The sequence below is a fragment of the Augochlora pura genome, chromosome 7 (assembly GCF_028453695.1).
Source record: "Augochlora pura isolate Apur16 chromosome 7, APUR_v2.2.1, whole genome shotgun sequence".
NCBI classification, from domain to species: domain Eukaryota; kingdom Metazoa; phylum Arthropoda; class Insecta; order Hymenoptera; family Halictidae; genus Augochlora; species Augochlora pura.
This window is the reverse complement of record NC_135778.1, coordinates 15,603,027-15,619,929: the sequence shown is the minus strand read 5'-3', so window position 1 is coordinate 15,619,929 and position 16,903 is coordinate 15,603,027. Positions and strand designations below refer to the sequence as shown.

Genomic DNA, 16,903 nt, shown 5'->3' with positions numbered 1-16,903 from the left:
CAGCCGAAGAATTACTTTAGCTGCTTTCAGTCGAATTATTTTTAACGTATAGAACGATTTAAAAAGGATTGTTAATTATATTCTAGAGTGAACAGTATAGTTATTAACACTTTACCAACCGATAGCCTGAAAATCGGCTTTTCAACCCGTTCGTTAGCCTGTGAATCGGTTGTCATGACATCCAATAATTTGCTATCTATTATCGAGATATTATTATGTAATTTTTTAAAATATTAGATACTTTTCGCGAGGAACATAATAAATAATATAGCTAAAATAAATATCATTTAATGCTAATGTTACGAAAATATAAAAATGTTTACGGTCGAATGACTGGTCGCTAAAGTGTTAAATGTCTGCTTTAATTTTGCGTAGCTCGGATTTTTTATAAGGGTTGAAACAAACGCTAGATCTACATACATATATAGTGTGAAGGACGACCTTATGCGAGAGTATAGAGGTCAAGAAATGAATAATATTTGCACATCGAATAGATTCTGTCTGGAATCATCGTTACGAGTTCGACTCGATGTTACAAGGTGATTAATGATAAAAAGAGAGAGAGAGAGCCGCTTGGGCGGCGCGAAAACGTGCACGACTGTCGAGAGCTACCTGCACCGAGTCGCAACAAAAACTTCGAGGTTATTACCATTTCCTGCTAACCTTTTCTAAAAGGACACACATTTCGAATTCAACCACTTGTGAAATCGGATAGAGTTTAGCATACAAAACTGATAGAAAAATGGCCGAGTGCGAGAACAGTTTCGCTTTTTGTCTCACTTGTGCAGTAGCGGAAGATTGGAAACGATTACTAGACTGTAGATTAAATAATAAATGACAAATATATAACACGTAATATACATATATAAGTATATAATACATAATATGTAATACAACATTTTAGAGATATTAAAACAATTGCAGAATATTTTAATATTAAGTAACACTTACAAAAATTATTAATAGGAAATAATACAATTTTATTTGACGTACCTTTCTTACAATCAACTTAGACAATTTTTATGTTGCATAACAATCCGCATTGTATTAATTACAATTCTCCCCATAGATTTTCGTATAAATCGGCGGCATAGTTATTCGAATGCTTTTTGATACCCCTCGTGCTCACAGAAGCATTTTCACCCTCGCGTTTGCCCTCCTTTCTCTCTCTCTCTCTCTCTCTCTCTCTCTCTCTCTCTCTCTCTCTCTCTCTCTAACTCCCTTTCTCTTTCTCTCCTTCATCCCCAAAACAGCTGCGTGTACCGAGAGGAAGGTGGCCCTATGGCGTGTCTCGCAACGTGGTACAATGGGAGGTTATGAAACGATAGCATTTGCCCAGGATACCACCACGAGCAAGTACGTGAACACGAGACGCGCGCAAACATATGCGAGACGCAGATGGCCGATGAACCTTATCGGTCCTCCATTATTTCTTTGCGCCCGTGCCGAGATATCACCGTAGCAATTGTTCTACCGTTTGACCTAGAGCCGGGCCGAGATCCTTAAGGATAAGCCGGTTACCTGGACCGATCGGTCAATTAGGAGCGTTTCATTACCGATTCAAGGATAAACGGCAATCTCCGAAATAAAATCCTGTTGCCAGGCCGACAACGCTTGAAGTCCGTTCCGCGCGGATTTTGCCGAAAATTTAGTGGCTTTTTTAACGCTTCGACGCAACCTAACCCCAAGATATTTCATAAAATTGAAGCTAATTTAACGAGTTTAAATTAATTTGATAAATTTCAAGTACATTTAATGAATTTAAATTAATTTAATAAATTTATAAGAATCTAATGAAGTCAAATTAATTTAATAAATCTACAGTAATCTAACGAATTTAAATTAATTTAATAAATTTAAAGTAACCTAATGACTTCAAATTAATTTTATAATAAATTTGAAATAATCTAATGAATTCAAATTAAATTAACTAAAATCGTAAAGTGAAGTTGTGTGACACAATTACCTTTTCAAATTTTGATAAAACCTGGAAACTGGAATATGGGGTTGGTCGATACGTCATAAGAGTGGGAGTTAATTTTCAAGTCGGAGTAAATAGCTCCGCGACACTCATATGGGTGTTAACTAGAGTAGTATATCTACCCTAAACGTTTGCGTACCATTTCATTTATCACCTCGTGCAAGCACTTGTCAGCTTGATGATATTTGCTATGAATACTGAGCTAGGCAAATATGCATATCTATTGGTTACATCCGAGATATTCATACTGGAAAAACAAAGTGTATGTCGTTGGATTTTAGGTATCCTGGCAAAGTACAATTTAATTCGTGTAAGTGGTAGAGAGAAGAATAATCTCGCCATGAAGTGGTGTTTGAGTTTTTACCGTCGATTCGAATAAAATCGTCGCGTGCCTGAGTTCAGATTGAAGTACACCAATTAACTGAAGTATTTTTGTGATATCGTTAAAACTAGCGTTGATATAGTTAATTGTATATTAAAAATGAAAAAGGAATACTGAAGGACTTCTTAATTATTTTAAAAACAACAGGTTATCTTTTACAACATGATTAGATATAGCAGTTTAAACAATTATTGATGAATACTTGCACTAATAATCTTAACGTAACTTTCTATTTTTCTACACTTAATTTCTTTAGCATTTGACTCGAATAAAATTTCCTTTCGGCGATTATAAAATTTATTGCAGCAATACCAAACCAAAAGTGCTATTAACACTGACAATAAAAATGTTCTCTTATACATCGCAAATTCGCATAGAGCTCGTAAAACTCCAGCTATTAGCATCGCCAAGACGATGAATCTGAAACAAATGGATGAGCTCAGAATAAAATAATAAGTATAATATAAATATTTTAAATAAATCAAGCCAAGGCCGCCATTAAATTGTCGAAAGCATCCGCCTCGCGAGATATAATAAAGCTTCCGGCAGATAAAACGTGAAAATAAAAATCGCACAGAATGAAACACCGGCCGTGATATCGCTCGACAGTTAACTATTATACCATTATTAAAATTAACGAATCGAATCAGCGAACTCGAAGATCAAAAGCGTGAACCGCGCGGCTGCCAAAAAATTTGGAACTGCTCGTCGGAGTTAAAAAACGTAACCGAATTCCGGAGTAGTCTCAGAAATTACGCGGCTCGTTTCGCTACGCCGTTGTAGAACGCGTCTTTACGATGATAGTCGCTAGCGGAACAAAAGGGTTAAATGAGCGCCGTTTGCCGTACAGCACGCACGGCGCGGCCGTTTGCAACGGAAACGCGGTCGTAAGTTGCTGAAACAGTAAACATAATAAGCGGAGGACCGTTGCGTTCAATTCGAGCGTGTGTATGCCGGCGCAAGTGCTACACGCGGTTTCCTATACAGGCCTGGCGTTTCATCTTGGGTTAACCGGCTATCGCGGCCGAGTTACGTCATTCTGCGAACTTAGACGCCCATGGTTACCAGGCTGGAATGTGAACACGCGCGTTAGATGTCAATGGGAGACGACCGTTAACACTGTTCGACGTTTTCGCAGCCTCTCGACTGTCCCACAGTTTTGGCTATGTGCCCCTTTATGTTTGCTATTGGATCATGCTAATAAGTTAAGTCACCCCTTGCAGATCGTTCAAAATATAGCAACAAGTATTTTGTTAAATCTACTATTACTTATTTCAACTAAATTCCATACAAATTTAACATCTCTTATTCCCATATTAAAATCAGAGTTTGTATTTTCAAGGTATGTCGTCTGTTTTATTTTAGAAACTTAATTTGATGTAACAAAGTTGACATTATTTTACTTAAATATTTAAATCGATGCTTCGTACATGCATTGTAATGTAATACAATTTTACTAGAATTATTATTTGGAAGAATTGTATTTAAAGGAACACAATGAAACGAAATATTCTAAATATATTAATTTCATCCCTTCCTGAAAATTCACATTAAAAGATACTTAAAAAGCAACGTTACTATACTAACATTTTGCAAAAATTAATCACTTATAACAATCGAGTACGAAAAAGAAAACGAATATTGCAACAATTTAAATTAAATGAACAAATTTAAATTGAATCATCCACTGGAAATTAATTAAACCTCTATAAATTGAACGGACCGCTAAAAAATGGCACACATTTCAAGAATAAATTCGTGCGACTCGATGTCACTGAAAAATTACGTTTACCCCGTGTAGAAGAGGATCTAGTATCACGGGCTGGCTCCGTTTTTATTTCGTCGACAGTGGTCGGTCCTAAACAATGGGGCCAATGAAGAGCCGGTGTCGCAGGGGCGAGAATGAACGACGCGGCCGATCCGCGGAGGAAGTGGACAGGAAGTCCTTGAAAACGAAGACGGCGCACAAACCGCTCGTAACCGCAAAAACCTAACACTCGCGGCCGGGCTGCGGTCAAGATTGCCTCTTCGTCTCCCAGCAAGGGTGGAGAGAACAAAGGGGTGGCGAGCGCGGCGACGGTTCCGCGACAAAGGAGAGGAAGAAACGCGCAGGATGGATGGCCAGCCATCCGTGATTTCCCGTCTTCGCTTTTGTGACGAAAAAAAAAAAACTAGCTGTATCCGTTACGCATTCGCACGTATTCGATCTTCTTGCGAATTTCGGGCCCCCGGACGATAATGAGTTTTCGAGGGTGGACGACCCGGGGGTGGAGAGTGGGGGACGAGCTTGAATAACAGGCTGCGCAGAAAGCTGAATTCGCCGGGCCTGCCCATCAATTTCATTCTGTTTCGTCGGTCGAGCTGTTCCCCGGTTCCTGCTATTATGCCAGTTGGAAATTAAAATCCAGAAACAGAGCTTTTAGTAAACAGAATTAATTTACAGGAAATGCCTATTTTCATAAAATTTTATTAGCTTGCGGTGCTCATTGGAAATTGAGTATTTTATTTTGTGAGCTTCTCTTATCGATTGAGGGTGGAGACTTAGTCTTAATGTAGGATTTAATTATAAATAATTGTATGTAGGATTATTAGTAGTATTATTCATAATTAAATCATTAATAATTAATATTTAATAACTTTGTTTGTAATATATATATAGAATTTAAAATATGCAGTATACAGTATACTACAGTGTACATAATATTTATTTTAAATAAGTAATATTTATTATATATTTAAATAATATTATTTTAAATATCTATCATTGTAGATACTATTATAAATATGTGTATATTATTGTAGATATAAATACTTATATATTTGCGGTATAAATAAATATAAATGTAAGTAAATATATATACTTATTATATAATATAAATAAAAATAATTACTTGCGGTATAAATAACTTACACCATTATAAATTGCTCCGTTATGCATCGACAAGACTCGTTACAGTTGACATCGGCGTATAACGTTTATAATTTCCGGCAGAATTCAAGCGACGGGAGATTAGAGCACGAGAATCAACGTTCTCTTTGTTTTGTTTCTAGATCGAGATCTGGGTACGATTCTAGTAGCGGTGGAGACTCTGACATCGAGTACAGCGGCAGCGTCTGTCGTGGTGCCGCTAACCAGTCGCAGAATCCGGCCGCTACGAACGCGAGCGCACAAGGCCAGGGGAAGCACATAAACAAAGGAAGATGGACCAAATTGGAGGTAACGAAACGGAAAACTTAAACGTTGTTTAAAAATTTAATTTCGCAAGTAATCAACGCCAATGGCCGAATTTTGTTGTCAGTGACCGAATTTCGTCGTCGAGAATCGGTGGTGGAGAGAAATGTGTATCGGTCGTCGGTTAGCGTGACGTAATTGTTCATTGCTGACAGCTATATGACACCCGTCCAGCATCAATGGCTAGCAACGCTAAGTCATATGACATTAATGCGGCGACACCGGTAGTAGCGAAACTCGGAATTCGGCTGTGCGTTAGAAATTGGAGTTTACCGTCTATGAAACAGTTCATTGATATTGTTACAAGGACAATGAGTAATTTAATTAATTTCATGCGGATTATTAATTAGTTTTATACTCGACCATTGGGAAAAATAGTTTTATTATTAGATTTAATGTACTGAGTTTTTTTAACATTTCAGCGGATTTTGGATTTTAACATACTGAGAACTAAAGATATTTGACACGTGTTGTTTTATAAGAATTACAAGACTGAATTGATTTAGACATCTTTCAATTTTTATTATAGTGTATTTCAATTAAAAAACTGTATTCAATCGTTTCCTATGAAAATGGCTAACACCAAAAATGTTTAAATAGAAAATGTGACTGACGTGGTAGATACAGTATTAAGAAATTAATTTTTACCTAGCCTCTATTATTCGAGAGCATAAAGATTCACAGGCTTTATGCTATTAGCCTAGATAAAATTTAACGTTGTAAAAACATTTTTTTAAATCTAAGAATGTTGGTATAATTTAATTAATACTAATAAAGTAACAAAGAAAGAAAATTGCAGGTGTCTTCTACGTCTTGCGATCAACGTAAACAATTTTTATAATCCGCAATCTAATTACAACTAAATAATAATTTCGCATGGAATTACAACATGAAACGTAAGCATATCAGAAGAATAGAAAATATTAAAGTAACCTCGAGCGAAATGAAAATCCTTTCTGCAATATCCTCGGCCGTAATTCGCATTTACTGTCGGAGAATGTCAAGGTACACTAGGTTCGTTCAAGTCTCGAGACTCTCGTCCGCGCGAGTATCGTTTCAGTCGCGATCGTCGCGAGTGCGGCTCGCGTTCGTAATCTCACTTGGCCGAGAAAGAAGCGCGGCGAACAATACGTCGAAATTTCGCGAGAGCGGCCATTATGCGGCGGCGATGGCGGACGGAAATTTCTGATAGCCGATACGGATGAAAGGAGCTTGGCAGCGGCGTCCCATTGTTCTTTCCTTTATCTCGCCGGCATGAAAATTCCCTGGCGCGCACGCGATCGCGTCATCATGCCGTGACTTTGATCGGATGTAACACGAGGGGAGGGATACAATGAGCATAGGCCACGAAAAAAAAAGAGGTCCACCCTTCGTAGCGTCTACAACGAGTTACGTCCGCAGGCAGATGCCCTCGGCCACCCCACATAGTCATATGCTACCATAGAGCAGAGGCCGCCGCGCCGTATGGTTTCCCGTGGGAAACATCATAGAGGCGTGTATCGATCCCCCTGTACGCGTTCGTTGCGCGGCCATTCTGACGCAATTGCGAATTCAAAGTCACGAACGGTGACCAATTCGTGATTTGTGCGACCTCTGCTCCCTCTATTACAAAGACGACAAATTTTGAAACTCGTTAAAATCGCTGTGGACACGATTCAATAACCAAAAAATAAAAAAAATGACACCTTATTAGAATTTTTATTTCTGATTATTCCGAAAAAATAATATAAATGTCGATTAACCTTTTAGGCACAGCTAGATTTTGCGTGAATGTAATTTTTCATAACTAAGTTTTGTCATAACCATTTTTCTTAATATATATATTTTTTGGTATAGTTATATATAGTATTAGCTATATTTACTCTTTTCTTAGTTTATTGGATATATACACTTTCACTTTAATCGTTTACTTTAATAGTTAATAATACAATTGAGTGAAGCGCGAAACATCCGCGAAAGCCACTATAATGGCGCGTCGTGCCTGAGAGGTTAGGATAACGTAAGCGTCGATCGAGTGTCGCCAAAATGACTATTTTGCAACCGATCCGACGTTCACCGTGCTCGTACGTCGGATTCGTGGAACGTGTTCATCAAACTAAACAGCAGCAAATTAACGAGCCAAATTTTATGCATCGTCGTAGCCTCCTCTCGATTTATCGATCACATTTCAACGATCTTGATTCCGTCCGCGGTAACACACCTGCCTCCGGACGAGATCGTCCATCGGAGTGTTCCCCGGCAAGGTAATAATTTTCGAAATGGCACGCTGTGTACATGTTTCACTTACTCGTGTTACCAAAACCTATATATCCGCGGGAGCATGTATAATCTACTAAGTATGAATTTGTAAGGAGTCGCCGGAAGGAACAGGTGTCATTTTTTGTACAATGTTGCCGCTATTACAATGTACCATTCCTGACCCCGACTGCGTCGACTCTACCAACTTTCATTAACAATAATAATAATGCCATTAGTAATACCTTGAGAATAATAACAATGTCATTAGTAATTCCGAACAATAATAATAATAATGTCATTACTAATACTTTAACAATAATAACAATGTCATTAGTAATACAAAATATTGTCGAGCGAATATTTCAAAATGTTGTTCACGATTGTTTTAGGATGCTTTGTTGAAACAGTTGGTAGGCAACGTGGAACAGCGCGGCACCGTGCTCCGATGGGACACCATAGCCGCTCACTTCACGGATAGAAGCGACGTCCAATGCCAACAGCGATGGGCAAAGGTCGTGAATCCGGAGCTGGTCAAGGGACCCTGGACGAAGGAGGTATATACCTGAATTTTGTTGCACCCTTCTACCATCGAGCCTCTCTCTCCGGCCATTGTCTCTCTCGAGCCCTGTGAAGCCTGGCATTGAAATCTCCGTCACTTAAGGGTAGCTTTGGCCGCCATTCTCGTTTCGCCCGAATGCACTCTGAGCCGCCAAAAGAGGAATCGAACTTGACGTGACAAATGATTTCCATTGCAGAATGATGTACAGTAATGTTCAGGAACGTATAACGCATTTCAAAACATCGTCTCCTTGGTAACTTCGTAAAATGAGAGATATTATAAAGGATTAAAAATATAAAACTTAAAACGTACGCTAGGAATGAATCGTTTGTTTTTGTATATTATGATCATTTCTGTATAGCTCTAGTTCTGTATATTATAGTCGTTTCTGTATATGTAAATTTCTGTATATTTTCGTCATACAATTTTTCTTCGTTTTATAAATATATAAACTATAATTTCTGTCGTATTTATAAACATTGACGGTACTATATCTTTATCAAAAATATATCTCTACACTTCTGTATCAGGATTCGGTTTGTATAGGAACCAGTTTGCACAAGTATATATTTGGGCCCGTCCGAGGGGGCCGTTTCTCTTGTCGTCGACAGAAAGTTCGCGAAGTACCGTTACACCCCCTTTCTCGAAAAGTTTCTTCTACCGTGCCAACGTATCCGGAAGAAGTTCGTATATGGGGGGGGGGGGGGGGCAGCACAGTTTCCAGGCCACACACAGGGTGTATTTAAGATCTGCGCGAGAAGTGCATTTTTCGAGAATTTATTAAACAACCAAGAATTATTTTTGCGGATCAGTTGGAATATTGACTGCGATTGTCGACTCGTTAATTTTTATTTACTGGAACACGGCTGTCAGTTTAATCTATTTCCAATACATAGTGCAGTCGAAGTAGAATATTTACAGAGTGTTTCAGGATTTTTCGCTCGAACGGTTTTCATTATATTCTACCAACTAAAATAAACAAGAGAATGTCATATAAATGTAGGCTTTATTAAAATGCTTTAATAACAGATTATAAGAAAGATACGAAATGACAACGGACTGATCAGGAATATTTATTTACATACGTCATTTCTATTTCGTAGCATCGCTCTTTTTTGGAAATACAGCATTGATATTTACAGAAAATTAAACGAATTAGTACATATAACTAGGATAAATAAATACTGGTAAGAAAAACGCTACTAAAATAATTTTATCTCGAATGAAAAACAGTCCGTCGTTATTCCTTTTATTTAAGTTTTAAAATAAAGCATTTTCGAGTCAAAATTCGATACTCTTTTCATTTTTTCGCTCATAGAATAAATCAGTACCGTTTCGCCGAAAAGACCTGTGACACCGCGTACATCCAGCCGTCTATCCGACAGCTATAGTGCTTCCAGTATGACACGCAATGTAAACAACAATTTCCGTAAACATCGTACACATGTAAAGAAGAAAAAACCACAGCGGCTAGCCGTCGATCGCATTTGTTTTGAAGTTTGAGCCATAGTTGTTGTGAAGCTCGAGCCGCGTAGTTGTTTTGAAGCTCGTGCTGTGGCGGCCCTTCCCATGGCCCTGTATATGGCTGGTACTGTACGCCTACACGTTGGGCCGGGCAGAAAAGAAACGAACGAAAACGCTCTCCACGGTCGCCTCGGTGGGGTATGCAATAAGAAGAAGAGAGGCTGGAGCCGCGGAGATGCTGCGTCGTCGTCGCCGTGCCAATGCACTTGGCAACAGCCAAGGGCAAGTAAGCCGCCGCCAGTGTACCGACGCGCGTACACGCGGTCACGAATCCACGTCGGTGTGCACCTGATTTTGTGGTATGGGAGTGCAAACCCATCGCGTCCTCGTTGCCCAACTCCTACATCTCTGTCTCCGCCTCTCTCTTTCTTTTCTCTCTCTCTCTCTCTCTCTCTCTCTCGCTCTCGCTCTCTCTTGTCTCGCTCAATCTCTTTCTCCCTCTGGTTTGTTCTCTCTGTCCCCTCGCCGAAGCCTCTCCCCGGAGGTTCGTGCGCGATGATCATCTCTCCTCTCCTCTCTCCTTTCTTCGACCTACCGCCACGTTCTCCGCCTCTTCGTGACTCCGCGAGGAACGGAGAAATTACTTACGAGACGACGAGGCTCGGCCTGGGCCGACGGGATCGCTCGGAGAACCTTCCGGTGCTCCACGCCGGTTTCACGTTTTTCTACGACACGTTCAAGAAGCGTTCGATGGAATGTTCCCCTTTCCACGCTTTCCGAGAGACGTGCAGCGATTCACGGCATCCCCCGCCTTCGGATAATCGAGAGTCTACGGGGGGTGGTTCGGTTTGACGTCGTTTTCTCGATTCGCTGACCAACCGTTTTCTATTAGATGCCTCGAGGAAATGCGCCGGTGACTTTCAGAATGCGCGTTGATCGGAGATCAAAGACCCGCTGAGGATTTAAAGCAGAAGGGCGTTAAGTAGTTTATTGAATGATTTTTGATTTTCTATATCTTTACGTAATGCGTTAAAGAGCTAGCACGGTCTTTGAAACCTGATAGTCCTAGGTATTATGATAGACTGTTATGCCGGTCTTTGTCCTAATGTCCGAGCATTCCTCGAATTTTCCCAGAGGACGGGGGAATGCTCGAGTGTGTAGAATCACACAGGTAGTAAGTGAGAGGCGCATGAAGGGCCGCGGCTTCGGGTTTCGTAGGGAACGGCGGTGGCCGTGGAAGGTAGAAACCGGTAAATCAGGAGGTTTCCGTTCCCCGACGACTGATGATTGCCGATGTTTGCAGGAGGACGAAAAAGTGGTAGAATTGGTGGAGCGATACGGGCCGAAGAAGTGGACGTTAATTGCACGGCATCTGAAGGGTCGTATCGGTAAGCAGTGCCGGGAACGATGGCACAACCACCTGAACCCGGGTATCAAGAAAACAGCGTGGACGGAGGCGGAGGACAGAATTATCGTCGAGGCGCACCGCAGGGTGGGCAACCAGTGGGCGAAAATCGCTAAATTGCTGCCCGGGAGGACGGACAATGCGATTAAGAACCATTGGAACAGCACGATGAGGAGAAAATACGAGGCTGAGGAAGGAAGATCTACTACCGGAACCAGAGGTTCATAGAATTTATTACTTACACGGACAACGCAGATTGATCGTTGTCCCGTCTCGTGGTCAAGATCGCTAATGTCATACCAATTAAGATGTTTAGGATCCTCCATCCCTTTCTTACAAAAAAGCGTATTCGAAAACCTATCCATTAGTCGCTACTGCATTTCTACGGGTGAAAAAGGACAAAGATTTATCACCGGGTACGTTCCGTATAGTATTTGCGAATGTCTTAGAATTTATTGCGAAGGACTTCAACGTTTTCAAAAGCTTGCGAAAGTTAAACAATTCTCTCGGTAATACAGGAGTGTTAAAAATTATATTTTTAGCGGTATTTAGTTTATGGAATAGTAAGCATTTAAATATGGCTGATATCTGTACTATATTTCGAATCTGCCGCGCGGACAAATTACTGAAACTGCTAAAGGGCATAGCTGATTAAGATGGTCAAAACTGCCCTTAGAGGTTTTTCAATGAGTCATACACCGTTCGATAGCTGACCAATAAAAACTCATCTGTGTAAAATTTTAACCCTGTAACTTGTCCGTGAGGGTAGTTACAGGGTAAATTAGATTTCGCGGTTTTCCGGCATTTTTCCACCTTTAATAAAATTTTTTTGAAACATTACAAACATATTTGTAAAGTCATTCAAATAACCCATGTGATATAGAATTGGAAAAATAAAATGTGTTTTACGAAAAAAAAACTTAGCCTCCGACGGGATTTGAACCCGAGTCCAGCAGCATCGAAATCGCACGCTCTAACCGATTGGGTTGTAACGAGCGGAAACATTTCGGTATATATTCCGCTCGTTACAATTTTTTTGCTCGCTTAATTTGCATTTTCATGGTTAAAAAATTATTTGTTTCGATGCAATAACGTTTAAAATTACTTAATCCACTCTCGCGGTAAGCTAGAAAAGTAGTAGCTTCATTCTGACAGCAAAACACATCGACACATTGGGTTTTCATTTTTTTTGACAATGTTGCAGATTGGCAAAAAATCTGAGAAAAATTGAGTACAGGAGCCGTGATAGTACTTTATCAGGGAAATAATATAAAAGTTTTGAATATGATATAATATAAAAGTGAGAAATTTTCAATTTTCCGATTTTCTGGGGGTTTTTTATTTTTGATAATCACAGCTTGCAACTGAAAAATCTGAAAAAGTTCTATAACATGCGGCTTAATGTCCAAAATAAGCCATATTTTTTTCAAAATTTTAGAAAGCCACTAAAGGTGGAAAAATGCCGGAAAACCGCGAAATCTAATTTACCCTGTAACTACCCTCACGGACAAGTTACAGGGTTAAAATTTTACACAGATGAGTTTTTATTGGTCAACTATCGAACGGTGTATGACTCATTGAGAAACCTTTAAGGGCAGTTTTGACCATCTTAATCGGCTGTGCCCTTTAATTACCAACGGTTGATAAAATATAAGCATTTCAAACAGTTGTACGCTTGAGATCTAGAATATTATTTTTGTGCTATTGGTTCACGAGGTATTTAATTTTTTAAAATATGCTTGCCCGCGGGTATTGACAGATGATTTAAATGGTCGCTCCAGGTCTCCGCTAGCTGACCAACGAGCATTCCGCATTCTAGCAACCATGATACTTAAACTCATGTAATTTGCAGAAAAGAAGTCATAATAACAATAATTCGTTCCATAGGGCGAAGTCGAAGGAAAGCCCCGGAGCCGTCATCAGCCACCCCGAAAGACACCCTCTGCGTAAAAGACGACGCGTCTGGTCACGCTCGTCTCAAAATACCGTCCACAAGCAACGAAAACGCGACGACGATTCAACCGACCATCCACGCATCGAATACTCTGGACATTGATCAGGTGGATTGGACCAGAGCCTGGGAGAATCAACAGAACAATCAGACGTTCCAGGGTCTGCTGAATTTGAACGATCGCCCGCACAATGCTGATTCCCGGCTGAATTCTCCTTCGAAGAGGGCTAACTCGTCTGTTAAAGTCAAGACTGATCCGATATCACCGTTTACAAAGTACGTTCCGATGATCCGAGAAAACAGTTCACTGTATCCACGAGTTTCTCCGTTCACGTGACTATTTTCTTGCAGGTTTTTCGATTTACAAATACAAGGCGAGGCGACCAACTCGAGGAACTCGGAAATCAGACTGATGCCCATGCCGGACTTGGAAGAGATGTCGAGCAGCATGGCAGAGAAGGAGAGAAGCAGTCCGCCACCGATTCTCCGCAGGCGCAGAAACACTCAAGCACTTCAGCAGAGAACCGACACCCCAGATAGTGGGAACCAGTCTGACTATTTGATAATAGCCCAGCAGCAGCCGCAACAGCAGCAACAGACCGGCGACACAACACCATCCACTCCCATTAAACAACTGCCATTCAGCCCGTCACAGTTCTTGAACAGCCTTAGCCCGGAAACATCTTCCTGGCCGCGGGCCAGCACGCCTAAGGCGAGCAGCCCTGGTCCACTGACCACACCGCAGCCCACCGGTCTTCGACGAAGTCAAAATGGTACATTATGCTCAAGGCATTTTATATATTGCTACTCATCCATATAAAAGTTAACTCCTTTTGCTGTTAAATTGTAAACAATTAACGCGTTAATCCTACAGTACGTCTCCAATCTATACTATCGTTCACTCTCACCCAGTGTCTTTTAACTTACAAAACTGTATTCGTAGATGGCAATACGCCGAGGACGCCAACGCCGTTCAAGAATGCTCTGGCAGAGCTGGAACGACGCAGCGGCGCGACTACTCAGTTACCTGCTACCCCAAGTCGTCTCGATGCCTTAACCGAAATCATCAAACAGGAAACCGATCGTGAAAGTTTAGCTGGGACCAGTGCTCTCCTCCAAGATTCTGGTTATGGCACGATAAGACGACGGGGTAAAGAGAACAGCGCTCCCGGCGGAAAGAGAGCACGGAAAGCTCTTTGCCAAGCCTGGGCGAATGCTTCTCAAGATAATTCGGAAATAAGTTTCGTTATAGAAACACCCGTAAGTCGAATTACGTTTACAATTCTTATTTACTAAAAATAGTTATTGCGCTACTTATAAGATCGCGAGAAAATATTTTATGCAATAACATATCTTTGTTCTTTGCAGAGTAAAAGTTTGGACACATCTGTATTATTCTCCCCGTCATCAGTGGCACTGGAGGATAGTTTCTTAACAGCAGGGACTAGTCCCGTAAAGGTAGAGAACCATATCCATCATAATCAAAATCAGATTCAAAATCAACCAGCCCTTACCTGGTATTATTCCCGTACCAATCGCCTTTAGACACGCTAGCCGGCCTAATTCTCTTTTATTTAACACTCTCTTTGTCTCTATCATCTTCCTTTATGTTCATTTCATTTTTAATTCTGCCTGCCTCTTGCATAACCTCGACATAACCTTTTCGCTTCTTTTTTCTCTGTCCATCCAACCTGTTTCTGTTTTTTCATACTTTTTTGTTTTTTTTTTTAGTTATTAATTTATGAATACATGTTAATCGCCAAGGCGCGCGGAGAAAGAAAACGTAACCTCGGTAGCTAACCATCGCGACCCTTAATTGACCTGTTTACGTCGCCCTGGTAATCGTCCAATCCAAAGATTATTAGCGTTCTTTTTTCCGTCTTGTAAGTCTCTAAGTATAATATGACTAACATTAATGTCATAAATACCGTTTGATTTATTTATAGATTAACTTATTCCGTTTACAATTATGCTTATTCTGTTAAATTATTTATACGTAGCTGGTAGGGTCTTCTGAATACCTTTAAACGTAAGTTACGGTAAAGAGAACGCGTTATTTAAATGATTATGCCGGTGGTTGAATCGCCTTCCGATTGAGTACTTAAGTTATTAATCGCGGGTATACAATTCTTTTTTTTTATATTCGTCTACATTATTAGTTATTACGTATTAAATACATTCGTACTTATTTACATTCGACCGAAAAAACTCGAATATCGTTTGAAAAGTCGACGCACGGTAGAACCTTGTTTCGTTTTTGTTTGCTTTAGTCACTGGCTTCTCCTACGATCTAATTTCGCTAAGCATTGAATTATGTTTTTTCGAGCTTCGTGCCCGTTTTCACTTACTCTTATCTTTTATTTTTTTTTTTTTGAGAACTATTTTGTTGATACTTTAATTCGTGTAAATTATTCGCGAGCGTTATAACGCTATCAGGACAATGTGAACTGTAATTACGGATCCCAGTGATGTCGACGTGTTAATAATTAATTTTTAAGTTTGTCGAACGATCATGGTCTACTTCTTTTTTTCTATAGAATTCAGTGTATTTTCTACTGGGAAACGACAGAACGATTTGGGAAAAGCTATTCTTGTACATACGGATGAAATAACGATTCGTGTAAATGATGCGAAACAAACGAAAATGCAAAAAGCATGTAAACCGATGGTCATCGACCCTAGTGGTCTTCGTACACAGTTTACGAACGCGTGTAGTGTCGTTTACAGTCTTACTTTCGTCCTCTAACAATAAGTTCTTAAATACCAAACAACGGAATGCAAAAAAGAGATTGTTTTGCTTTTGGTAAACGGGTCACCGATAACTCTCGCGGCATGGAACATGCATTTAATAGAGGGGAAGAAAAACGTACATGCTTACACCATGACCATTCTACCTGTCCATCGATAATATCGTTCTTAAAACAATCTTGTGCAAACTTATCTGACAAAAATACTAAGCTTGCTATCTTGGACAATGTGCTAAGAGCCATAGACGTCAATGGTGGACGCGTACTTTTTTCTCTTCGAACAGTACGTTCGCTAATTGTATCCCTGTAACACCTTCGTCCTTAAAGCGATCCCCAGATCCTGCACAACGGTGTATGTACATATCTAGGTATATAACACAAAAATATATATATATATAAAAAAAATAATATTTTTAAATATTTATTACCATATTAATATATTCATATATTTATATATTTTTACTTCTTTCGTAAATAACGTTCAGTTGCCGCATGTCTATAAACTAACTCGAACGTAAAAATGAACTCCTTGTATAGGCCTGGCCTAGCGTACCAAAGTACTTCACTCCCCGTTCCTGCTCCCACCCTCTTATCGTATACACCTGTCCCAAGAAACGACTATGTCCAAAGACGGTTTTGAGTGGCGGCCTCGAGACGGCGCTTATTCTAAAAGCGACATGTAACCGTGTAAAAGAGAAACGGGAAAAAGTAAAATTGAGAAAAAAAGGCCTAGTCATGTCACAGCAGTTCGCTATAGCGGTGGCGCGAAAACTGCCCCCGGTGAGAGAACACGTGTAAGGACGAGTCGACGCAGTCCCCTAATTTTTCTCAGAAGTGAGTCCCTAAGCCCTCTCTGTTTCTGTCCCCCTACTCTTTATATAACTCTCTCTCTCTCTCTTTCTATTACACGACACACACATACTATATATATTCGTGCCGCCTCT

At 40.1% G+C, this 16,903-nt stretch overlaps 1 protein-coding gene across 2 annotated transcripts in view; it reads left to right on the top strand.

The window, feature by feature from the left end:
* Positions 1-16,903, top strand: part of Myb (proto-oncogene like protein Myb) — a 60,534-nt gene that overhangs the window by 42,784 nt on the left and 847 nt on the right. For both annotated transcript variants that reach the window (XM_078185292.1, XM_078185291.1), the window contains exons 2-8: positions 5,415-5,580; positions 8,223-8,387; positions 11,160-11,481; positions 13,149-13,488; positions 13,564-13,985; positions 14,156-14,472; positions 14,581-14,670. In XM_078185292.1, coding sequence (XP_078041418.1) covers positions 5,415-5,580; positions 8,223-8,387; positions 11,160-11,481; positions 13,149-13,488; positions 13,564-13,985; positions 14,156-14,472; positions 14,581-14,670 — 1,822 coding nt within the window. The remainder of the gene's footprint in view (positions 1-5,414; positions 5,581-8,222; positions 8,388-11,159; positions 11,482-13,148; positions 13,489-13,563; positions 13,986-14,155; positions 14,473-14,580; positions 14,671-16,903) is intronic.